This window comes from Erpetoichthys calabaricus, chromosome 7 (assembly GCF_900747795.2).
Source record: "Erpetoichthys calabaricus chromosome 7, fErpCal1.3, whole genome shotgun sequence".
NCBI classification, from domain to species: domain Eukaryota; kingdom Metazoa; phylum Chordata; class Cladistia; order Polypteriformes; family Polypteridae; genus Erpetoichthys; species Erpetoichthys calabaricus.
Window position 1 is genome coordinate 58,908,613 of NC_041400.2, and position 26,838 is coordinate 58,935,450.

The following is a 26,838-nucleotide window of genomic DNA, read 5'->3' on the forward strand; positions in this document are numbered from 1 at the left end:
GTGAGAGGACATGCAGGTGATGGGTGTAACAGAACAAGTTGCAGAGGACAGAAAGATATGGAAGAAGATGATCCGCTGTAACGACCCCTAACGGGAGCAGCCGAAAGAACAAGAAGAAGTAAAACTGAGTTATTCCAAGGTAGTCAGTAATATGCTATGTTTACATTGGAATAATAAACTGACAGGCACTGCATCATCTCTTATATATATTTCTCTTCTGGTTCGTCCTGCTTCCACTTCAAAACCAGTCTTGCCCACACGCAGCCGACACGGCATTTCTCGATTCCTATTCGTCCTCTTCCATGTCATGCACTATACTGGCCTTTTGAGCGTAATACTTCCAACAAGCACTCAAGGTACTGCCACAACGGTAAAGTAGCTTTACCACCTTTGTGGGAGCCACCTGTGTCTTTACAACAGTTTCTTACACAGCAAACATCAGAAGCTAAAAATTATCGTGAACACATTCGAGAATACAACTCTTCTCTAGCATTTGCTTCCATGGGTGCACAGATAACAACCTCCTGGCCACCGACCATACTGTTTTAAAATATACGGACAAATTTATCACCAAATCTCTCCACTATATGCTAACACTTCTACCTCTCCAGGATATGGACAGTTGTATGTTTTTGACATAGTGCAAGCTACTGAAGTACGCTTACAAAATAAAGCAAACTCTGCATGCAGCGAAAATGTACTTCTCCAGCTAGAGTCCATGCTCAGAACCATCAACCCCTTTGCTAAATCATACAAAAACATCCATGATATCGCTCAGTCCAATCCAACAGCATCTGTACGAATGGTTTTCAAGGAAAACCCTAGGCAGGATTTACGATGATACAATGCCCCGACATGTCACACCGATGTTGCAGCGATTTTCGTAGGAGAAGATGGCGAAATGCCTGCTGAAAGGGACATTTGCATCTATCCCATAGGCAACTCCTGTAAATAGATTTCCACACACAAAATGAATTGTGATCCTATGGTTTACCCACTTTTATTCCCTTAAGGAGACATTGGGTGGCACAAAGATTTACAACATGTTCCCGATAAAAGAACCGCCAAGCGAATAAGGCTTACTCGATGCCAATTTTACACGTACAGATTAGCAATGAGGAATACATTTAGTATTTTGCATTCTAGCGGCAAACTATTCCAACAGTACGTCGTAGATGCGTATGTTAAAACAGAGGGCGCGCGTCTCAACTATCTCAGATTACATCAACAAGATCTGTGCGTGGAACTAACAGATGCAATGCAAGCAAACGCTGAAAATAACAACGTACGTGTAGGCAAAATGATCATATTACCGTCCACATTTCCAGGAAGTCCTAGATACATGCAACAAAACTATCAGGATGCCATGGCCATAGTACATAAATTCAGAAAGCCTGATTTATTTATCACTTTCACATGTAATCCTACTTGGCCGGAAATTCTACATGCACACTGCATCTTTCAAGAAGTATTTATTTCTTCTTGATTTCTGAATTCCTTTCTCACCGTTCTCCATTCCTATTCTTACACCACCGTATGCTACGGCGGGCGTCAGCTAGTAATAAACTAAACAATTTTTAAAACCCCTGAAAGGATAATTTGAACAAGCAATTTGGAAAATGCACAAATTCATAATTGATGTCATTAAGCAACTAATTTAGAGTAATTAATAAGCAATGTCAGAAATCTTGCCACCCACAGTAAAAGCATACTATAAAACACAGAAATAGCATTTGAATTAATGTCTAAAGAAAACTAAGCAAAAGACTGTACAAGTTTTATTTCAAGCACCTAACAGTATGGTATTTTTTTAAATAAACCAAAAAAGGCTCAGAAATTGACAGAAAACGTATGTAGTCTACCAACATATATAAGCATTACAGTACTTTATTCACCTCTTTTATGTTAATAATACAAATTAAATGCTTACGGTGGAAGTATCTCAGCAGCTACGAATATTCTTTCAACAAGTTCTGAAAGGATGTTCAACAGACAACTCAAGTTGACATTGACATCTTCATTCTTCTCCAGCTTAGAAGGATTTAACTTAAAATAAAAAAAAAAGTATATTTAAATATGAAAGATACAGTGTCAATTAAACAACAAATATTTTATATCATAAAAATTACATTTTCAAAATCAATTTGCAGAATTACCTCACAGGACTGCTTGCTTTCCATTATTTTCAATATTGTATCTTTAAGAGCATGGTGGACAAATGGGGTAGCTGTAGCTTTCATATACTGCTCCATAAGCGTGCTGGACAGAGTTGTTGCACGGAAGAGTGTTGTGGCTTCATCTGAAATAAAATAAAATACAAAAATTCATATGAAACCTTTGGTTAAAAATCTTCCGTCAGGGTATCCATATAAACATAGTAAAATGTTACCACCTTCTTTTACGAGTCTTATTGTGACTAGTGTACCTATCTGCTAATAACACGCTATAAACAATCACATTCATCAGGTCAATATCTATTATACTCTCACTCTCTGTTTAATGTGTTATATAGCACTTTACACTTCACTAAATATGTTACATAGGTACAATGCAATGAAAAAAGCAAAACCATCACCAGTGTCATTTTTAACCATGCACATAATTTTTGAAAGAAACTAAATTAAAAAAGGCATTACAAATAGCAGAGTGGAGAACATTTACCATGCATATTGCATTAATGAAATGTAGTGCTATAGGTAATGTATTTATATACTCAACATTTCTAGGTTACACATATTTTACCGACAAAAGCTGTAGGTGTCCAAGATGAATAGCTTTCATTTAATTTATTATAATAATACACAGGCCAAAAGGCCTGGGCATCTACACATATCAATGAATATACACCAGCCTAATCTGCAATAGAATTAAAAATCTTATGGCACTGTTTTTATATTCTCTGCTTTATGCCCCAAGTAAATACAATACAAATTATCATCAATATACTAATAATTCAATTTCCCTTTATTCACTCAGAATATGGAACCAATATAGGAAGCACTTTAAGACAGAGAAGCATTTATCTGTTGCACCTCTAAGGGACAACCACCTTTTTCTACCCTCTCAAGCATATGCAGTATTTAATATTTGGAAAAATGTGCATAGATAATGTTTTTGCATCCCACAAACAATTAAGCTTCAAATTTAACTTCTTATCAACACAATTTTTCCACTACTTTCAAATCAGAAACTTTGCTAAATGGAACCTGCCCAATTTTCCTAACCTCCCACCTATTTCTATTCCACATGAAACATTGATTAGTCTTGAAGACTCAGATAGCATCTCTACAATATATAAAAAAATTTAAAGTCCTTTCCTTTCAAAGATCCCAGGGTACGGTGGAGAAAAGACCTTTCACTTAATATATGAGAAAAGGAGTGGAAGGTAGCCATGCATAGAATATACTCTAGCTCCATATGCGCAAAGCATTCAATCGTTCAACTTAAAAATCTTTCATTGAGCGCATTTATCTCATTTAAAATTGTCCAGAATGTATCCAGGGCAAGATTTGATATGTGAACATTGCAATCTAGTTCTAGCCTCAATGGGCCACATGTTTTTGGCATATACCAAATGAACATAATTTTGGACAAAAATCCTTGAAAGCCTAAAAGATAGCCTTGGTGCCACAGTCAGTACTAATTCATTAACAGCTGTATGTAATGTACTCCCAGATGGACTTAAAGTGGAGAAGGACAAACAAACTATACAGTAATCCCTCCTCCATCACGGGGGTTGCGTTCCAGAGCCACCCGCGAAATAGGAAAATCCGCGAAGTAGAAACCATATGTTTATATGGTTATTTTTAGAATGTCATGCTTGGGTCACAGATTTGCGCAGAAACACAGGAGGTTGTAGAGAGACAGGAACGTTATTCAAACACTGCAAACAAACATTTGTCTCTTTTTCAAAAGTTTAAACTGTGCTCCATGACAAGACAGAGATGACAGTTCTGTCTCACAATTAAAAGAATGCAAACATATCTTCCTTTTCAAAGGAGTGCAAAGCAAGCAGTCAAAAAAAAAATCAATACGGCTTTTTGGCTTTTAAGTATGCGAAGCACCGCCGGTACAAAGCTGTTGAAGGCGGCAGCTCACACCCCCTCTGTCAGGAGCAGACAGGGAGAGAGAGAGAGAGAGAGAGAGAGAGAGAGATAGCGAGAGACAGATAAAAAAAATCAATACGTGCCCTTTGAGCTTTTAAGTATGCGAAGCTCCGTGCAGCATGTCCTTCAGGAAGCAGCTGCACACAGCCCCCCTGCTCACACCCCCCTACGTCAGCGCAAGAGAGAGAGAGAGAGAGAGAGAGAGAGAGAGAGAGAGAGAAAGTAAGCTGGATAGCTTCTCAGCCATCTGCCAATAGCGTCCCTTGTATGAAATCAACTGGGCAAACCAACTGAGGAAGCATGTACCAGAAATTAAAAGACCTATTGTCCGCAGAAACCCGCGAAGCAGCGAAAAATCCGCGATATATATTTAAATATGCTTACATATAAAATCCGCGATGGAGTGAAGCCGCGAAAGGCGAAGCGCGATATAGCGAGGGATCACTGTAACTGCTTTTACCTCACCACTAGCACCTTGACTTATCTTGCTGAGTTGTAAGAATTCCACCCCACCTCTTTTAATTCAGTGCATAACTGATGTTCTATACTATTTGAAATTGGAAAAATCCAAATCTGACCTAGAGGATCTGTTCAAAACATTTTAAAAATATGGCAGTTTTCTAATCAATAACATTTTAAAATAAGCTTCCATATTGGGGAAAAGAATATTCTTCCTTTCTTGCTGCTTTTGAAGATTTGCTCTGGTTGCTGGCTCTCCTTTCTTTCTCTTTTGTGGGGGTTAAATTTTGGTTTGTTAAGTTGACTTGATTGTTTTGAATGTTATTTGATTCAGATTAAAATCAATAAAATATATGAAAAAGAATAATACAGACTACAAATTATATCTGTACTTTAGGATTAGATCCAAGAACTGGGTCAGTTAAGCTGATCCCATCTTTAGTATAACGTAGTAACCTAGCAATGACTAATAGGCTAATAGAAGGTTGAATTAGCTACTTTCTGCAACCACAATTCATAAACTTTACTACAATTAACATACTTTAAATAGGAATTTCATATCAAAACACTATATTGAAAGATGGCTATGTTTACATGCATTCATTTTACTTCTGAACTTCAACTTGCACATGCTGACACTATAAAAGCATTTATCACTGACTGGACATCAACTATGAAAAACATTTGGTGCGTCTCAACTTGGAAGCACACAATAACATATTTAAATAATATGAAGTCTGAAAAAAATCAATGAATTATTCTAGGGTGATCTTTCAAAACAATCTAATTAGGATATAACAGTTTTGCTGGGCAGTATGACCAAAATTCTATATCACAGTATTTTTCAAAATTACACCGGTTTCACGGTATTGGATGATATTTTTTCCCCATGCATGAGTGGATATTGACAACATTTTCCACTACAATTACTGCAGTAGACTGGCTAAGAATGCCGTATTCCACAGTCATGAGAATTGTACATTGTACAAAAAACACTTTAATGTGCACACAAGTATTAATACAGATTTGCATGGCCCCATAAAGTGATACGTTTTCAAGGGGGTAGCACTAATGAAGACAAGGAATCACATTGCATGACAGTTGCAGTCAAAATATTGAACCTTTTTATTGAACAAATTTGTATACAACTTAAACTATAATTTTGACAACATATTTTCAACCATCCAAAGAGGCATTTAGACTTAGTAAAATATCCAGAGGTGCTTGTCAAAAGTTGTATTGCACTGCACATGTCTTAGAAAAGGAATACATAGGAAAAAATTTTTGTAAACCAACTACACTTTCTATTAATGTTAACAATCTCTGTCCACTGAAACGTCAGCTATATGGATTGTAATGGCATTGGTTATCTTGATCCACTGCTTGCTTTTTTTGTCGTAGGCAGTACCTCTAGAAAACGCGTCTACAAATTACATCTGACTCGAGTGTCCTCTAGCTTTTTCAGTTTTACCCGAGGACGCAGAGGGTGCCAATCTTAGTGTAATACATTCATGGTATGACAAAGCATATTTGTGACTAAGATGGTGCAGCAAATTGCTCGTGTTGCCGCCTCCGGCGACAACTTTAGCGCAACAGCATTTGCAGTAAATAGTTGTTTGGTCCACATCCAACCTTTTAAAACCAAGTATCTCCAGACAAAAGACATGGCTCCTTTTTTCAGCAAAAGTTCTTCTGTGTCATCAGGTTCAATTTTATCGTCTGCTACAGCTTCAGTTTCGGAATGTTCTCTGTCCACTTTCACCGCTCAATACCTCCACTAACGCATGTACTTCGTTGCATGGGTGTTTAGTGGAGTAGCAGAGAAAAAGGTTCCCCCATAAACAGTTTCCTGCTGCGCCACATTCCGAACGTTGTTTAGGCTATTTAAACCGGTGTTGCGGTATAAGAAAAATCCATATCATAACAAAAATGAAAAACGGTTTTCGGTTTGAACCAGTATACCTCCCAGCACTAATAACAGCAGAAACCTGTCTCAATTGAGCATGGATTTTAAATGGTGCAGTGTATAAAAATCAAGGCAACACTGATATTCCTTCATATTAATAGAGGTTTGTGAAGATATGTGAAAAGGGAATATATTGGAAGGTAATTAATTGCACCAAGGCTGCAGACAACCAAGTGTAACTAAAGTTACGGAAAAACAAAACAAAACAAAAACAAAAAAAAAATCTAATGGAGCTTCCAGTAGTGCAAAAACATGAACACGTTTTCTGTAATACTGTAAGCCAGTAATTAAAAGACATATTGGCAGACATGTAATAATGAAGGTAAAGGTAAACAAAAGTATAATGTATTTTATTTTCCAGTATATTTTAATAATGTATGCTTAGTTTAAATTGGACTGGTGCTAAACTGCTGAAAAGCAAAATGAAAATGTAATAAATAATGTAATAAATAATACATAATTTCAGAGTAGCAAAAAATATCTAGACATGATGGATAATAGTAAATATCCTCACCTTCCATGCTTATTTCTTTGTCATTCAGCGCCCTTAAAAGAGGTGCTTCAGATTTTTCATGTCGAAAAACCCTCAATAGAATGCTTGCTAGCAAAGTGCGATCCTGTCCACACACATGGCCTAGAGCATAGATAACGTGATAATCCTTCTGCAAGATCAGCTGAAAAACAAATATATGAACATCTTAACCTCTTTGCTTTTTGATATCATACACACTGTAACTCAGACATCTAAATCATAGGTTCCCAAACTAATTTGGCCTACCGCCTCCTTTTCAGAAAAAAATTACTCACTTGCCCACCTGGAAATCTACCTTTTTTAAGTGAACAAAAAGAAACACACAGTGACAATTTTTTTTTATGTAGTATCTATATTTCTACCTATGTAATTAAAGATTTTGTTGCAAGTAAGACGCCTTGAAGTTTGAAATTATAAAATTATCTAATAAAATCAAATATGTAATACTATATTGTCTATATTTTTTCTTACGTTCAGCCATTGTAAGATCTGTAGAAAATTTAAAGTTTATATAATAAATTGATTGAAAATAATTTATTCTAGATATTAAAAACAAACAAAACACATTCTAAAATAAAATATTAATGTAATTTTTCATTATATAATTTTTTTGAAAGTAAATTTTCCTTTTTTTTTTTTTTTAAAATAATGGACTCAAAATATTTGTATTAAACTTGTACATTTTTCAAAAATGTTTAGAAATGCAGCATTGACAATGTAAAATATCAGCTGTGGCCAGCAGAGAACCCACCGTCATAATAAAAAAATCAATATAAAAATTTAATAATAAATTAAGGCCTATCAAATGTTTCAAATAACAGTTGTAACTTATAATTAGTGGAAAATTTTTCATTTCATGATTTTGGTCAAAATATTTAGGTTTTAAAATATTCAAAAAGAAAATTTTTAAAAATTAAAAAAAAAGTTTAAAGTCTATCAAAAAAAATTTATATTATTGCAAACACTAGAAGACACTGAAACGTACAGTAGATATGTTAAAAAAAATATGTAAATATACTCACATGTAAAATGGTGTTTTATTGATACAATAATAATACAATTACCTTTATATGTGATCCTTAAAGATCGAAGGAATGGAATATGAAATGAAGTTTTTAAATACTAATTGCACTTGTACTAGTGTTAACTGTTTGTCACACAATTCAGAAACAATCTAAACGAGAATAATACTATAAATAGGCAAGATATATATATATATATATATATATATATATATATATATATATATATATATATATATAGAAAATCTCAACAAGTCTTTACAAGCACATACTATGTACAAGATGTGGTACGTTCACCTGCCAACTCTTGCTTGTCAAGTCCTGTCAGCAGACTTGACACACTTGATCGATTAAAACATGTGTTTAGTGTGTTTATTTGAAAAATACAGTAATCTCTACGGCTTTAACTTTATGTTACACAATAGATACATGTACGAAAGGTTTTTTAAGATTTTCTTATCTCTCCTTTTTCTGTGCTTTCACTGCTCTCTCATTTTTATAGAACAACCCCCAATTGAACCGGAGGCTACTACCACCCCCATGAATTGCTCCAGCACCCCCGGGGGGAGCGATATCACCTACTTTGGAAACCAGTGTTCTAAATGGTTGTTTTTTGTTGCAACCAGTCATTTTCATTTTCTTGAGCTAATCATATAGTAGTCAGCTGGCAGTATCTAAGTCTGTGTTTCCACTAAAGTTATAGGAGATGCTACCATTTACTGCAGTTTAACACTAGAATTACCAGAGTCTACGAAAAAACTCGCAGATCTGGCCCACCTTAAAACCATTCGCACCTCTCCACCATTGTCCTTTGTCCTCTAAATGTGCCGATAAAAACAAGCTGCAAGCAACCGGCTATTCCATCTCCCAGCTCATGCCCTGTTTGATTATCTGGGAGTGAAGTGGAGTTTTAAAGTGGAAATAATAGATTGTTATTTGGAACACACGCATTTCATGTGTGTTCCGTTTCTACAGTAATCTGTGTAAACACATTGTTAAAACAGAAACTTTTTCATATTTTAGTAATAAATGTTACAAAATGTAGGCATAAACTATAGAATATGTGAAGCATGAAGTCCAAACCTCAAATAAACACTTTCACAAAAGGTTCAAGAACAATACAACCTGCTACCGCGGCATAGCGGTAAGATTTGCTGTCTCAGAGCGCAGCTGACTTACTGTCCCTCTGAGACCTGAGTTCGATTCCCGTTGAGGAGAGTTACTTTTTTTTCTTTTTAACCTCAAACGGACATAAAATTTATAAATTGGTTTTTTAATGTCAGCTAATGAGATAGTTATTTTTTCATGTGGGATGCTCCTTTTAAAATATTTTTTAACAATTGAGACTGCAATTAACATGAACAAGTGTCCTTATAACTGTTATTTTTAAGATCCATATCACAGACAGACAGAGCGCTGCGTAATAGAGACAGACAGGCAGAAAAGTCACTAGATATATAAACAAACAGGGAAGGCACATGTACTGAAAGAAAAAAAAAGATCAACATGTGTGTTGATCCTGCTGCACTGAATAAGCTCACGCGCTCTAACATCCCACCCCCCTCATCCCGATCTGGCTCTAAGTAACAGCGCAAGTACAGACGCAAACCAAGTGTATGTGTGTACTGTATAATATTAACAAAAAGAGCAGCTTACTACTGAAAATGGCAAATATAGGAGTGAGTGGGGATCTAACTGGGGACTCTTGATCACACTTGGTTTGCGTCTGTACTTGCGCTGTTACTTATAGTCAGATCATGGGGATGTTAGAGCGCGTGAGCTTATTCAGTGCAGCAGGATCAACGCACATGTTGAACTTTTTTTTCTTTCAGTAATAGTGCCAGCATAAATCCATACCCAATCTGACGCTGTTCGTTTTCAAATAATATTGCATTAGTGCGATGATGTTTTCACATATATTGTCTCTTTCCTTCAGGTGTGTAATAGAAACCACAGCATAGAGAGAAGCGTGTACATTGTAACAGGTGAACACGTTGTAAATGTAGGAAAGACGATCCTTGCGTGTGTGTGTGTGTGGGTGGCGGTAATATGTATTGTGATCGTGATTTAGAGAGAATAAAAGTTAAAAAACCGTTAACTTTTACAAGTCCTATAAATGCACACTGTGTGTTACAGACGCAAACCAAATGTATGTGTACTGTATAATATTAACAAAAAGGGCAGCTCACTACTGAAAACAGCAAATACAGGAGTGAGTGGGGATCAAACCAGGGACTCTTGATTACAAGTCAGCAAATCTTACCGCTATGCCACTGAAGCTGTTGTTGCTTCCTTGAACCTTTTGTGAAAGTGTTTAGTTGATCTTTGGACTTCAGGCTTCATGCATTATATAGTTTATGCCTACATTTTGTCATTTACTATTAAAATATGAAAAACGTTTGTTTTAAAAATGTGTTTACACAGATAACTGTAGAAAAGGAACACACATGAAATGCGTGTGTTCCAAATAGCGATCTATTATTTCCACTCTACAACTACAGCAGTTCAGTCAATCCCAGATAATCAAACAAGGCATGAGCTGGGAAAACTTAGTGAACATTCTGCGACGGTGGGGGATGGAATAGCCGGCTGCTTGCTGCTCATCTTAATAAGCACATTTAGAAGACAAAAGACGCTGGCGGAGAGGTGAGAACGGTTTTAAGGTGGGCTGGATCTACAAGTTTTTTCGTAGACTCTGGTAATTCTAGTGTTAAAAACATGAAGGACAGCAAATGAGCAAGAAGATTAGGTAAACAGTATGAAAGAAAGAAAAATAAATGAAATACTTATTTTACAATTTATACACACAATGACCATTAATTAGGAATACAGATTTGTTAACAAAAACAGCTTGTTCTACTAAATATTACAATAGCATGAAGCACAATCTAAATGACTTTGGCCATGGTATGATCAGCTGTGATTGACATGTAGGTTCCAACTTCTTAGGATTTTCATACACTATATTGTATAAAGCTTACAAAAAATAGTGAAATAAACTAAAGACACTCACTGACCTGCAGTTCTGTGGGAAAGAAACACCTTGTTGATAAAAGAGATCAGAGGAGAATGGCCAGACTAGTTGAAATTAATAGTGGTAGCAGAATTAAATCTCTGAACATACAACACATAGGATTTTGAAGAAGTCGAGCTACAGTAGCATAAAGCCATTCAAGGTTGCACCCCTGGCAGTTAAAAACATGTAAATAAAACTGCAGTGGGCATGTCATCCACAAAGCTGGACAAAGAAAAATGGATAGAAGTCTCCCTATTTCCTGAGACCATGTCTGTGCGCTCTGTTGCCTAATATCCAGAACTATTAGTTCAATATTTGTACTGCAATAATAATAACAATAATAATAATCAATGAATGGGATGGAACCTCTATACTTTATGCACATGTTCTGGGATTTTTCCAGGTAAGGAAGATAGAAGTTTTGAGTTATTTTTCCTCACTACTTATAGTGTCACAGAACAGCAGCATGTTGCATGTTTAGTTAGAATTTCAATAAACTCTGTGTAAGAGACAAAATTGACCCTATAGACCTGTACAAGTTGTCAAAAACAACAAAAATACACAAATCCATCTTGCCTGGTGTCAATGGTACAGGCTGAGGTGGTTTTGTAATGGTTTGACAATTTTTTATTAGCATAAATTAGGCCTTTTAATATGAATTTAGTGTAATCTGAATGATACAGAATACATAAGCATTGTTGTTGCCAATGTGTATCACTTTATAAAGTTCCACTCTTTTTCAGATGTATAGTTACATGATTAATTATGGGGAATACTGCAAAGCAGACACCACTTCATGTTAGTTCTAGGAATTCTATTTACTTAATAGCCTTAATAAAAGACTGGGAAACGCGTCTATTTAAACGTTTTGATGTGAACTTTAAAAGCATGTTGGAGAAATTAGAGGAACACATCGAAGAAAATAGATCCAAACTGAAAATACTTGCCGACCAGATTAATGACGTTACAGATCAGCTGGATGACGTTAAGCAGGCGTTCACGGCTCGAGTTGAAACAGCGGAACAATTGGCATCTAACGCCGATGAAAAAACTACAGCTGTGAATTCCGAATGCAAAAAACTTGGAGGCAGACTTGCGGCCCTGGAAGATGGGTGCAGAAGAAATAATATAAGAATTGAGGGTATACCTGAGAAACGAGAAAGCTCAAGCCTAGTGAAATTTGCAGTAGAATTACTCTCTAAAATAATTGGAGATGATTTTAAACTCGACATTGAGATAGCAGCTGCTTATCGCATATACAGATCAAGCACCTTTAAACCTAGGTCTTTTATTGTCCGCTTCGAGCGATTACGATGTAAGCTTGATGTGATGGCACTTCTCAGACACAAGAAAGAGATTATATTTGAAAATAATCTTATTCGTATTTTCCCCAACTTCTCACCATTAACAGTTCCAAAACTCTCTTGGGCCTCTTGTATTCCGCCAAACTGAAAGTGGAAGTTCAAGACCAATATTATGTATTTTCAAGCAAGGAGGAAGCTGAAAAGGAACTAAAGAAGCTGTTTCCGACACTCTTTTGAAAGTTAATAAGGAGCCGTATTCTGTCAAGGCATGGGAACGACCTATCATCTGCTGTCAGATCCACTTTTAAAGAGACTGGTATTATAATTATACATCCTTTTCTTTACTTGGACATTATATGTTTATGTCTTAATTACAGTTATAGACGTAAGTGTGGAAGTAATTAAAGTAGGATTTTTTTTTTTTTTTTTTTTAAACTACCTTAAAGTAGACTGTTTAACATCATACTTTTGGTTTATTGCTATTTCTACTATTACATTACTATTACATTTATACTATTACATTATACTATTACATTAGGATTTACTATGTTTATCCCAGACTACTTTTAAAATCATTCCCAGGGTTCATTCTTTTATTATCTTAATATCTTAAAATTGCTGAAGATTATTTTAAGCTTAAAGACTGTTAATGATTATATTTTCGGCAGATAGTATTTAGAATTCAGCTGCAATAGATATCTCTTTGTTTTGATTCTCAAACGCCGCTGCAGGGTGGGGTTTGTTTTGTTTTGGACGTGCTCTGTCTCTTTGTATGTCAGAGGACCGGGACATCGAGAAGTGGGATCAAGCTTCATGAGGGGAGGCAAAATGGGGGGGGTGGGGGAATAAAGGGGGGAGAGAAGGAGAGCAGGCTATATCTAATCTATTCTTCTAATCCCTATAACTATAAATATCAATGCAACAATAGGCTAAAATGCAATAACTCATGGGGAATTTTGAAATTAAGATTAAAACTGCCTCACTACCAGTTAAGACTATAAAATGACATTAAAAACTCAGAATCAATGTCTCCATGATGGGACAGTTAACTTTGTGAGCTGGAATGTTAAAGGCCTGAATCACGAATTAAAGAGAAAGAAAGTATGCTCTCACCTAACAGGCTTAAACGCTAAAATAGTATTTTTACAGGAGACCCACTTACTAAGCAGGGATCAGTTCAGACTACAAAAAGACTGGACTGGCCAAATGTTCCATTCTAGCTTTATAAAGAAAACTAGAGGGGTAGGAATTCTCATACACAGACCAGTTCCATTTGTAGCATCAGATGTAGTATCGGACCCTGAAGGGAGATATGTGATGGTCATGGACAACTTATTTAACAGTAAAATGATTTTGATAAATGTTTATGCACCCAATGTCGATGATAAGGAATTCATGCAAAATCTATTTGCATCCATTCCCAATGTGAACACTCATAAAATTATAATGGCTGGGGACTTTAATTGTGTTTTAAATCCACTCTTAGATAGGACTCCTGTGACAGGGGGGACAACATCTAACACTGCAAAGACAATTACACAGTTTTTAACTGACCACAACTTATCAGACCCCTGGAGGTTTCTTAACCCAAACTCAAGATCATATTCGTTCTACTCACCAGTGCATCATAGCTACTCAAGAATTGATTCTTTTTTTATAGATAATAATTTCCTGCCTATGATTAAATCGAGCAAATACGACACAATTGTTATCTACCAACAATGCCCCTCTAGTCTTGGAGCTAAAATCATTAAGCCCCTCACACTCACCTCGTAGATGGCGTCTTAACCCTCTTCTATTAGCAGACGAGAACTGCACAGAATTTATATACAAACAAATCAGCTTCTTCCTAGAGACAAACACGCCCACAGAGATTTCTGCAGGAACACTCTGGGAAACTCTAAAGGCTTTCTTAAGAGGCCATATTATTTCATATCTTTCCCACAGAAATAAATTAGAAACCAAGAAACTGTCAGATCTAAGAAGCGAAATCACTAGAATTGATGAAGAACAAGCCAGGCGTCCAAGTGAAGCTCTTCACAGGAAAAGGCAGGCTCTGCATACAGAACTCAACATCTTAACAACTAAAGAAACTGAACAACTTATTTATAAGTCATGACATCATTACTATGAACACGGAGAGAAAGCTAATAAGCTTTTAGCTCAACAAATTCACAAACAAGAAGTTCGCAATGCAATACCAGTAATCACCAACACGAATGGAGAAGAAATCATTGACCATAAAAATATAATGCACGCATTTAGAGATTATTATAAATCCTTATATTCTACTGAGTTCAAAGAAGACAACACACAATCTAATGCATTTCTGGATACATTACAGACACCACAAATAGATGCTTTAAGTGCTGAGGAACTGGATAAACCTCTGACGCTAACAGAATTACTAGATGCTATAAAGTCACTTCAAAGCGAGAAATCAGCAGGCCCTGATGGTTACCCCGTAGAATTTTATAAGAAATTCTCCACTCAGCTAGCTCCCCTCTTATTGTCAACATTGCTGTTTGCAATTGCCATTGAACCACTGGTGGTTCACTGTTGAAATTCTTATCAGATAAAGGGGATTATCAGAGAAGGACTGGAACAGAAAATTTCTCTATATGCAGATGATATGGTTTTATATATATCAGACCCAGAAAACACTGTGCCTGCAGTTTTAACAGTACTCACAGAATTTCAAAAGATATCTGGTCTTAGAATTAATCTGAATAAAAGTATACTCTTTCCAGTGAATTCACAAACATATATTAGATTGGACACCCTACCTTTTACCATAGCAGATCAGTTTAAATACCTAGGGGTAAATATCACCAGTAAACATAAAGCTCTTTATCAACAAAATTTTGCCTTCTGTATGGAAAAAATTAAGCAAGACTTGCATTGATGGTCAACCCTTCATCTCACTCTAGCTGGAAGAATTAACGTGGTTAAGATGAATATCCTTCCTAAACTTCTTTTTTTATTTCAAAACATTCCAATATATATCAATAAATCATTTTTTAAGCAATTAGATTCAACAATAACCTCATTCATTTGGAACTCAAAACACCCACGTATCCGAAGAGTGACCCTACAAAGACCTCAGGCAGAAGGTGGCATGGCTTTACCTAATTTTCAGTTTTATTACTGGGCAGCAGACATACAAGCCATAAAAACCTGGACACAAAAAAATGAACATACACAGGCTTGGTTTGCAATAGAAGTAAAATCCTGTAGTACTTCGTTATAGTCCCTGCTCTGTGCTCCAATAAATGTAAGTTATCGCAAACATACTAATAACCCAATTGTGCTTTACTCACTCAGAATATGGAACCAACTTAGAAAGCATTTTAAGATGGAAAATCTTTTATCCTTGGCACCTCTGCAAGAGAACCACCTCTTTCAACCCTCACAAACATCCAGTTTTGGGATTAAAATGCTCAGAGATCTTTATATAGACAACATATTTGCATCTTTTGAACAATTACGTTCCAAATTCAACCTCCCAGCTACACATTTCTTTCACTATCTTCAAATTAGAAATTTTGTTAAACAGAAACTGCCCGATTTTCCTCACCTCGTACCCTCCACCATGCTGGAAAAAGTACCGCTCAATTTCGAGGAATTAAACACCATTTCCGCATTATATAAAATCTTATTAGAGTCCCTACCTTTCAAAGACCCAAGAGGACATTGGGAAGAAGATCTCTTAATCAATATATCAGAAAAGGAGTGGAAGGTAGCAAAGCAGAGAATTCACTTGAGCTCCATATGCGCAAAGCATAGAATTATTCAACTAAAAATTATATATCGAGCTCATCTGTCTCGCTTAAAACTGTCCAAAATGTTTCCAGGGCAAGATCCAACCTGCGAACGCTGCAACCAAGCTCCTGCCTCACTGGGTCACATGTTTTGGGCCTGCACCAAACTAACATCATTTTATACCAAAATTTTTAAGTGCCTTTCAGACAGCCTTGGGGTCACAATCCCTCCTAACCAATTAACAGCTGTGTTCGGTGTTCTTCCAGACGGACTTGAAGTGGAGAAGGACAAGCAAACGGTGATTGCATTCACTACACTTTTGGCATGCAGACTTATTTTGTTAAATTGGAAGAATCCTAATTCTCCTCTGATATGTCAGGGGGAAACCGATGTTTTATATTATTTGAAATTGGAAAAAAATCAAATTCTCAGTTATCTGTACAGAATTTTTTTTAAACCTGGCAGGATCTAATCAGTATTATTTTAGAAAAAGAGAAATAACTATTACCACATTAACTTCCCTTCTCCATTTTTTATTTACCTATATATATTTCTTCCTTTCTTTTGTTTATTGTTGCCTTATTAAAAAGCCCTAAACAATTCTCCTTTGGCTAAGCTCTCCTTCTCGGGGGTGGGGTTTGATTTGTCTTCAATTTTTTTTTGTTATAAATTGATCTATTTGTATGGAATGATTACAATAAAATTAATAAATAAAATTAAAAAAAAAATTGTATTAGTGGAAATGAATCTTTGAAGTTGCTCCAGTGGTCCACTAAATATATTTACATTTACAAAGGCATACATTGTATCCATTAAGCCAGTCCTACTGAAACCTAAAATTATAATAATTTTTAAATTTCTACAGTAGTGCCCTAAATTCTACCAAATGCTTAGGACATAAGTATGTGCCCTTTAGACATTTTTAAGTTTTCAGGGCTGTTTTGACTTTGGGCAATACTATACTGACATGCCCAGTTTCTGCTGACTAGCACCGACTGGAAGTAAATAAAGCTGTAAAAAAACAACCTAAAAAAGAGTTCTCTCTGCAGTAATTTTCTCTCAATATTAGTTTGTTTGTCAACTGAATAAAAGGTTTGGTGTAATGGAAAAGGTTCTGTACCCATTTAAAAACTCAGGACACTATATCATATTAATAGAGTTTAAACTGAAGATTCCACACTCTGAGTCTAGCAGTGGAAAGCACATTATATGCATTAATTTAGTCATGAAAAATATTATACAATTGTAATACATTTTACTATACCTTCAAAACATTAAATAACTGCATAAACACATTTTCACATGGCATTGATGCTTTTGTTGTTTCAGATTTTAATTCCAACACTAAACCAAAATATATGTATTTACCTCCTTGAATTCACTATATTCTTCCTCAGGCATGATTTTCTCCATTGAATATCTTGACCTAACACGTAGTGAACCAGGTTCAATACCTTTTAGAGGAATGTGAGAACTGAGTGGGAACCACTCATCCATCATCTGCCCATTTGGTAATCTACAAAGTTGGCAGCGCATAAATACTGCAAAGTAAGAGAAATAACAAAAAGTTTTTAGGCATTCAACCATCTTACATTTTAAATGTTGTCATATACTTGACATCTTTTTCATTTACACAATCTTTTATAACATAAATTATGATTAAGAAATGTCATTAACATGCGCAATTGGCCACTTAAACTGCTAGAACCAGAGTGAAAACCTTCATTTGGATATTGTCAATGAACTTTGAAAATACAGCCACCAATCCCATACTTAAACATTTGCAGTGCCTGGATGGATTTCAGCTCAGGGCAGATATAATATAATCAGCTAAGCCTCAGGCACTAGAACTCAGCGGCATGAAAAACCCCAAAGACAACAAAGGAGATGAAACAAGTCTGAATGCAGATGCAAGATACACTTAAAATCAAAATTTTGAAAAGTAATTAAGGCAACAATGGGTCAAAATTATGGGATCTCAATAATCACTGGAACGTGACATTTAAACACTTAAGTGTGAGGTACTACTAAAATAAGAAAATATTTTTTCTTAGCAAAAAAGAAATTAAATTAATTTGATTATATATATATATATGTATATATAAATAATCCCCTCTCAGCCTGCATAATAATTTACTCTACTTTCAACCAAAAAGATAACAGCAGTATGTCTTTCATTTCCTAGGAACATCTGAGTACTGGGGTGTTTTTTCAGAACAAAGATTTTTAGTGAAGCAGGATTTAGTTGTATGAAATTAAATCAAATGTGAAAAACTGGCTGTGCAAAAATTTGGGTACCCTTGTAATTTTGCTGCTTTGAATGCATGTAACTGCTCAATACTGATTACTTGCAACACCAAATTGGTTGGATTAGCTTGTTAAGCCTTGAACTTCATAGACAGGTGTGTCCAATCACAAGAAAAGGTATTTAAGGTGGTCAATTGCAAGTTGTACTTCCCTTTGACTCTCCTCTGAAAAGTGACAGCATGGGATCCTCAAAGCAACTCTCAAAAGATCTGAAAACAAAGACTGTTCAGTATCATGGTTTAGGGGAAGGCTACAAAAAGCTATCTCAAAGGTTTAAACTGTCAGTTTCAACTGTAAGGAATGTCATCAGGAAATGGAAGGCCACAGGCACAGTTGCTGTTAAACCCAGGTCTGGCTGGCCAAGAAAAGTATAGGAGCAGCATATACGCAGGATAGTGAGAATGGTTACAGACAACCCACAGATCACCTCCAAAGACCTGCAAGAACATCTTGCTGCAGATGATGTATTTGTACATCGTTCTACAATTCAGTGCAATTTGCACAAAGAACATCTGTATGACAGGGTGATGAGAAAGAAGCCCTTTCTGCACTCACGCCACAAACAGAGTTGCTTGTTGTATGCAAAAGCTCATTTAGATAAGCCAGATTCATTTTGGAACAAAGTGCTTTGGACTGATGAGACAAAAACTGAGTTATTTGGTCATAACAAAAAGTGCTTTGCATGGTGGAAGAAGAACACCGCATTCCAAGAAAAACACTTGCTACCTACTGTCAAATTTGGTGGAGGTTCCATCATGCTGTAGGGCTGTGTGGCTAGTTCAGGGACTGGGGCCCTTGTTAAAGTCGAGGGTCGGATGAATTCAACCCAATATCAACAAATTCTTCAGGATAATGTTCAAGCATTAGTCACAAAGTTGAAGTTACGCAGGGGTTGGATACTCTAACAAGACAATGACCCAAAACACAGTTTGAAATCTACAAAGGCATGTTTCTGGAATGGCCGTCACAGTCCCCTGACTTAAATATCATTGAAAATCTATGGAATGATTTGAAGCAGGCTGTAGGCTGTAGACATGTAGCAATGTTTATATATATATTTTTTTTTTAATATTTGTGTTTCCTCCTATACTCCAATGACATTCTATTGGGTTTACTGACAATGCTTAATTATGGTATGTATGGGGTTATGCAGTATGGCAGCCAAGTATCACACTGAAAATATAATCTTGCCTTCTATCAATTGCAATAAGGATAGAAATATATTGCCAGAGAAAAGAAGTTTAAATATTGTCTTACTGATTTAAGATCTTTATGAGTCTCATAACATCATGAAAACATCTTCTTTTAGTTATTTGCAATTTGCTCTTTGTTTATTTAAAACATTTACTTTGTCTTTATAAAAAAAACTTTTCTTCAGATAATACCAACCTGTTAATGAGCACTTACAACTTCACTATCACACTGTCAGGTTACTGCATGCACAACTTATAATATCACTAGTAACTATTAGAAGAATTGCCATGTAAATAACCATACATTTAGACTTTCCCTATGTTACCCAATTTTTTGAAATTTCCAGAAAAATTGTGAAATTACCCACACAAAAAAAAAAATCGGTGTGATCAGAGTTCAAAGTCCATAAACTCTTGTTAAGTTGAAAATACATGCAAATTTTAATGAACATCTACTAAACTGTTCTGGAGTAATAGGCCTACATACATTATGTACTGTATTTACTAGCCGACGCCCACCGTAGCATACGCCGGTGTAAGAATAGGAACGGAAAACAGTGAGAAAGGAATTTAGAAATCAAGAAGAAATAAATACTTCTTGAAAGACGCAGTTGTGAAATCAGGCTTTCCGAATTTACGTACTACGGCCATGGCATCCTGATAGTTTTGTTGCATGTATCTTGGACTTCCTGGAAATGTGGACGGTAATATGATCATTTTGCCTACACGTATGTTGTTATTTTCAGCGTTTGTTTGCAGTGCGTCTGATAGTCCTTTGTATTGTTCCTCGCGCAGATTTTGTTGATGTAATCTGAGATAGTTGACACGTGCCCTCTGTTTTAACATACGCATCTACGACATACTGTTGGAATAGCTTGCAGCTGGAGTGCTAAATACTAAATGTATTCCTCATTGCTAATCTGTACGTGTAAAATTGGCATTGAGTAAGCCTTATTCGCTTGGAGGTTCTTCTATTTGGAACATGTTGTAAATCTTTGTGCCAGCCAATGTCTCCGTAAGGGAATAAAACTGAGTAAACCATAGGATCGCAATTCATATTGAGCATGGAAATCTGTTTACAGGAGTTGCATATAGGATAGATGCAAATGTCCCTTTCGGCAGGTGGTTCGCCATCTTCTCCAACAAAAATCACTGCAACATCGGTGTGACATGACGGGGCATTGTATCGTCGTAAATCCTGCCTAGGGTCTTCCTTGAAAACCATTCGTACATATGCTGTTGGATTGGACTGAGCGATTTCATGCTTGTGTTTGTATGATATAGCGAAGGGGTTGACTGTTCTGAGCATGGAATCTAGCTGGAGAAGTACATTTTCGCTGCATGCAGAGTTTGCTTTATTTTGTAAGCGTACTTCAGTAGCTTGCGCTGTGTCAAAAACATACAACTGTCCATATCCTGGAGAGGTAAAAGTGTTAGCGTATAGTGGAAAGATTTGGTGTGAAATTTGCCTTCGTCAACCATTTGTGTCAAGAAATAACCCACTGATAGGAACAGGCAGTAGCTGGATCCCGGAATAGAGATGACGTTGTACAAAAACCCGTCGACAGAGAAGATACTGTCGTTCATTTTATAACAAAGGCTTACGAAACAACCGTCGCAGTATAACGAAAATAGTAAGGTGTATAGGAGGCCGCAGGCATCGTGGGGAAGGGTTTGGAAGAGGACGAATAGGAATCGAGAAATGCAGTGTCGGCTGCGTGTAGGTGGGACTGGTTTTGAAGAGGAGCCGCAGCCAGCGTGGGGAAGGGTTTGGAAGAGGACGAATAGGAATTGAGAAATGCCGTGTCGGCTGCATATTGGTGGGACTGGTTTTGAAAAGGAGCCACAGGCAGCGTGGGGAAGGGTTTGGAAGAGGACGAATAGGAATCGAGAAATGCCGTGTCAGCTGCATGTGGGCAGGACCAGATTTGAAGTGGAAGCAGGACGAACCAGAAGAGAAATATATATAAGAGATATGAATCTCTTGGCTGTAATACAAATTTAAAATGCTGTGACAGAATGGGAATGGATCTGGGGTTGATTCCTTTCTAGGGCTTGTTGTTTTTTGAAACCTTGTATTGAAAATTTCAATTGTCAGCAATGCAAACTTTTAAAGAATGTAACACAGTATAGAAACTGAAAGGAAACATACAGTGTCACATGGAACTGAACATTAGTACAACCTGGCAACTATTTTTAGCACAATTATTGTTTTCCATTACTTCAATAAATATTTCATTAAATATATACTACTGACAGCACATACATCTTATTTTAGTATTGATACTAAAACTATCTTTAAGAAAATGACCAGCTCTTCATTTATAACCCTCTGGAGTTTTGCCTACCAAAATGTAAAGCTGAATAAAAATGAGAAAACAGACCATGAAAATCAAAACAGCAAAACAACATATAAACAAATCTACTGGCCTAGACTTAGATTTTCCGATGCATGTCTCTCTCCACTGTAGAGTTTGCATTTTTGATTCACATGGACAACTTATCACAATTTAAAAACAATTTGTTAGTTGTTTAGTAGGTCTAAAAATGACCAGTGCACGTACACGATGCTTGGTGACTAAAGTGAAGCTCAGCACTGTTTTTACATTAACATTACAGTTTGCAATTTCAGCATAATTCTATGTTAGTAAGTATAATAATGGTTGTGAAAGAAGGTTTTCTTTTACCCAAGGCTAAAATTATAACAAATTTTTACATTCAATGTTTTCTACAAATAGGACATGCCTACTTGCCAGATTTTCTCCAATGTGGAACAGATACAATTAAAATTTAAATATTTCATAGAAAAAAAAAGATCTGGTATTTATCTACATATTTCCATGAATTTCTAATTGTAGGTATTTTAAAATGGAAATGTGTCTAGAATAGTTTAGTAAACAACTTATATTGAATGAAAGAAATGGAGGATCCTATTCCTTGCACATTCAACAGTGAATTGATTATCTGAGTCCAGTGCTAAAAAGTGATGAATTACATTTTATTACTGTAGTTGAGAAGATTTTATAGGAAATTGTACTTTAAGTATTTAAATGCAAATATGTTTACATATACAGTAAATAATATAACAATGTCCTCAAGCATAAATGAGCACTTCTAGTACTAAAGAAGCCAATCAAATACCCTTGTTTGTTTCAGTTTTTCTTTTTTGTCTAAAATTCTTGAATGCATAGTTTATTTTTCAGCTTTTGAAAACATTACACCAACTCCAGTTTGGATTTTAACCTCATATTAGCATTATAGCTGCTTATCTGCAATAAGAACAACATGCTCTTATAACTGCTGATGATGGAGGATCTTAGGGCTTGCTGCTCCTTGCTCTCACTATTGCTTTTACATTATAACAGCCCCTAAAAATGTGCAATTAGCTACATTTGACTGATAGTAATTCACTACTTCTGGATTCTGCCTACCTTCTTCCCTTGATTGCAGTTAAATGTCTTCAATGGTATTACCATTGCACATACTTGTAGTTTCTCTCAGTTATACACAATGCATAATGTATTTATGTATACATACCCACAGAAGAACCCAGTGTGCAATGTATGAATTTCAAGGTGCTTTTGTCCTTTACTGTACTGTATTTATTATGTTTTTACTAAATTATCTTCAGTGTTTTAACTACGTGGGAAGTGTGCTATATAAAAATAAACTAAACTGAGAGAAAAATGGAAAAATTAAATGGTAAAAGCAACAGGGATTTAGAATGGATCCCTATAAAACTGCATTGCATAGTAAAAAACAATACAAGCCTGTTTACACATAAAAAATATATACTTACATATATCAGAATCTTTATTCTTCTTTGTCTTGTTGCTTAAGGTTATCTCAAACCTGTTTGTTTCACTTGCAAGATCACTTGAAGAAAAAGAAAGAAAATGTATTACATATATTTGCAATGCCTTTAACATCCAGGGTGACATTACTTATATATTTGTACTGAATTTTTAAACATTTCACATTACATTATCTTCCCAGAAGGTGGCACTCTTGGCTCCTTTACATTCCTATATACTTGAATGCTGATTCACAAACACTTGGGGACATCAATAACTCAAGAGACAAATTAATCTTGTAAAAGGATTGTAAAATGCATAATCACTACAGTCTATCACAATCATGTTAGCTGCAAATGGTAAATGAACAGCCTTATAGATTCTGGAAAAAAAGAGGGTCCACAGTATGGATTTTAATCCTGGATATAAAAGTAGACCCATGAACAAAACTCCACTTAAAGCATACTAATAGAGGATACATGAATCATGGTATGCCTTTATGGATTATTATCCTCTTACTACAACTTAAAGTTGTGCTTATATTACATCAGAAATAGTCAATTCCAACTGTATTTGGCCAAAAGAACTTTCAATTAATTTTAGAACAGCTTTGGTTTATAATTTAGAATCAACTACTTAAAATCTAAATAAATAAAATACACATAAAACCTAGACTGCATTTCTAGCAAGCAGTTATAAACTGTAGCACAGAGAAGTAAAATAAGAACACTGGCGTGATTAGTGCATGCTCATAAAGTCATAAAATTTTACACTGATGGTGGTGTGTGATGAGCTTAAAACTCAAAGGAGTGGTTGGTTTTAGTATTGAATAAAGCAAATAATACATTTGAACCACTAAAGGGAATGGAGTAGACACCAGATTAAATGGCTCTGAATGCAGAAAATGTTGATTTTTATTACGCATCCCTACATGGTGTTAGACCCACACTACCTTATACTCATTAGGACAGAATGGCTTAAATAACTAAAACACTTGGAAACAGAATGAAAATCACAATGAGGAAATTTAAAAAAATAAACTCTAAACTGACTTCCTATAATGCACATAAATACTTGCTACATTACAAAAAAAAAAATAGCAAAACCAGTTTTGAAATTTCTAGTGCTAAATCATTCATCATGCTATTTTGTTTGCCCTGGTATCCAATTAATTCATTATTAGGCCTGGGTAAAAATATTGATTTTTCAATTAATTAAACAGTTCTATATTGATTCTTAAAGTCACAAGTTCAATGTTGTGAATCTCTATCCTGCTCAATTATCATATGTAGATTTTTGCTTGTCTTCATTTTTGGCCTCCAATGCAGTAGATCTTGCTAACATGTCTCTTATGGTTTTCTACAGAAAAAGCACTTTAATTCCCCGCATAGATTGAGAAGTATCTGGCTGCAGGTTAGGACTATATAAAATGGTGTGTCCTCCTCCACTGAAATCAGAGCCTTCAACACTGAAATCAGATGTGTGGACTTCATATGAATTTAAACAATGTGTTAATAAAGAGCAATTGGATAAAAACAAAGCCATAAGTTAGCTGTGCAGCTCAGAAGTTAAGTATTGTTGCAATGCAACAAATATGAGAAATCAATTATCCGAACGTCACCCATAAAGCTAATCTCAGTCGATATTCAAACGAGTACAGCGCAATATACATTAGAGATGGCATGTAGCTCCAAGCTTCTGTTTAATTTGCTATGTGCCAAAAAATAATCTACAGCTTTTATCTGAAAAGATACAAGGCCCTACACAGCTGCTGAAAATGAGGGCTTTCGACAAATCATACAGGTTTCTGAACTGCAGTATGCTATACCAAACAGAAAGCAAATGAGTGAATATATCGTACTTAGGCTTTATGAAGATCTTAAGTAAAACATCTCCACATCTCAGGTCAGTGGAGAGAGTAGCTGTAACTTGGCGACAACTGAACATCCAGGGCAGCAGATTCCTACGTGACGAATCACGTTACTACACTAAAAACATATCTATGGAGCATGTGTTGCAGACAAGCGCACTGCAGCCAGCTACTGAGATGCCTTGCTGTCTGGCTGTTCCAAAAACCTTTCTAACATTTCCAATGTGTTGAAACACCACGTTACTGCATCAATCACAAATTTGTGTGTAGCCAAGTCCAGTAAATGTTGATTCTCTTTAAGAACGTGGCTACTGGTACTGTGGAAAACGTTTGCAACAGCCCTCACCCGGCCAATTGTTGGAATTTTCAGAGCAGCCTGCAATATCAAAGACAGTGTGTGCACAAAGCAGCTGCCGTGAAGTATTTCCATAAGCTGTACCACACAGATCATATTAGCAGAGTTGTCAATCACGATGGCCAGTTCTTATTCTTTTATGTTCCATTCATCCAATGCCACTGTCAACAAGCATCAGCACTAGCTGCTCACTTTAAAAAGCTACCTTTTTGTCTGAGGAAGAACTGTGAGGACACATTTTCGAGATTGATTAATGCGACTGCTACACATTAGAAACTGAAGATATGTATAACTTGTAGAATTACAGAAAGACATGAGTCTTCCCACTGTATCTTTAATTTTCACTAATTCAAGATTGTTTTAAATGCCCAATAGGGGAATAAATTTAGCTAACAGTTTAATTGAAGGATATATACATGGAAATTCATAACACACGAATAACATTTATTATTTAAGAAGCAATTATTATTCGCAAGATGATATTGACGTTTTATAAAGTAGATGCCATTGTATTGTATTTTAACAAGGACACCCAACAATATGTCGACTCTGATGTGGCGATACACAAGTTAATTATTGTGAATTTTGAATGAGTGCAGTGCTGTGGAAAAGTTTTTTTTTCTTTTTTAAAGAACAATGATATTTTGTTCCACATCCTCCAAATACTGATGTTAACTGTTCCTTACTAATCAAATATTTCTTCTTAAATGTGTTTCTATTTTTATGCATACAGTATGTTATGAAGTCCCTATGTGTACACTTTTCAAATGATGTGTTACTGAAACTGAAATTTGTCAAATTATATTAAATGTTGTCTATGCATGGTTAAGTAATCTCAAAAAAAAAACAAAAAAAAACAACCACTTCAACCATATCAGTGCATGCTAATTCAGTCAAGATAAAATTGATATCGGATGTAACTGGGCCATTGTGAATCAGAATCAAATCGGGACATCTGTGCCATTACCCAACCCTATTCATTATTAGGACATAATTAGTGTAAACCCCAGAGGAAAAAGGGTAAACCAAAAAAGTAAATGAGAAAAGAAAGTCAAAACTTTGAACTATGGCAAAATTATGAATATTTCCAACTGTAGTATAAACTTAAATATCACTAAATATCATTAATGCTCTTTTCCAAATGTGGAATAA

General features: G+C 35.6%; 1 protein-coding gene across 1 annotated transcript in view; it reads right to left on the reverse strand.

Moving 5' to 3' along the window:
• Positions 1–26,838, reverse strand: part of rasa1a (RAS p21 protein activator (GTPase activating protein) 1a) — a 178,158-nt gene that overhangs the window by 18,184 nt on the left and 133,136 nt on the right. The window contains exons 15-19 of the mRNA XM_028804718.2: positions 23,467–23,543; positions 17,536–17,708; positions 7,046–7,205; positions 2,157–2,299; positions 1,931–2,046 (exon numbers count right to left, since the gene is read on the reverse strand). Coding sequence (XP_028660551.1) covers positions 1,931–2,046; positions 2,157–2,299; positions 7,046–7,205; positions 17,536–17,708; positions 23,467–23,543 — 669 coding nt within the window. The remainder of the gene's footprint in view (positions 1–1,930; positions 2,047–2,156; positions 2,300–7,045; positions 7,206–17,535; positions 17,709–23,466; positions 23,544–26,838) is intronic.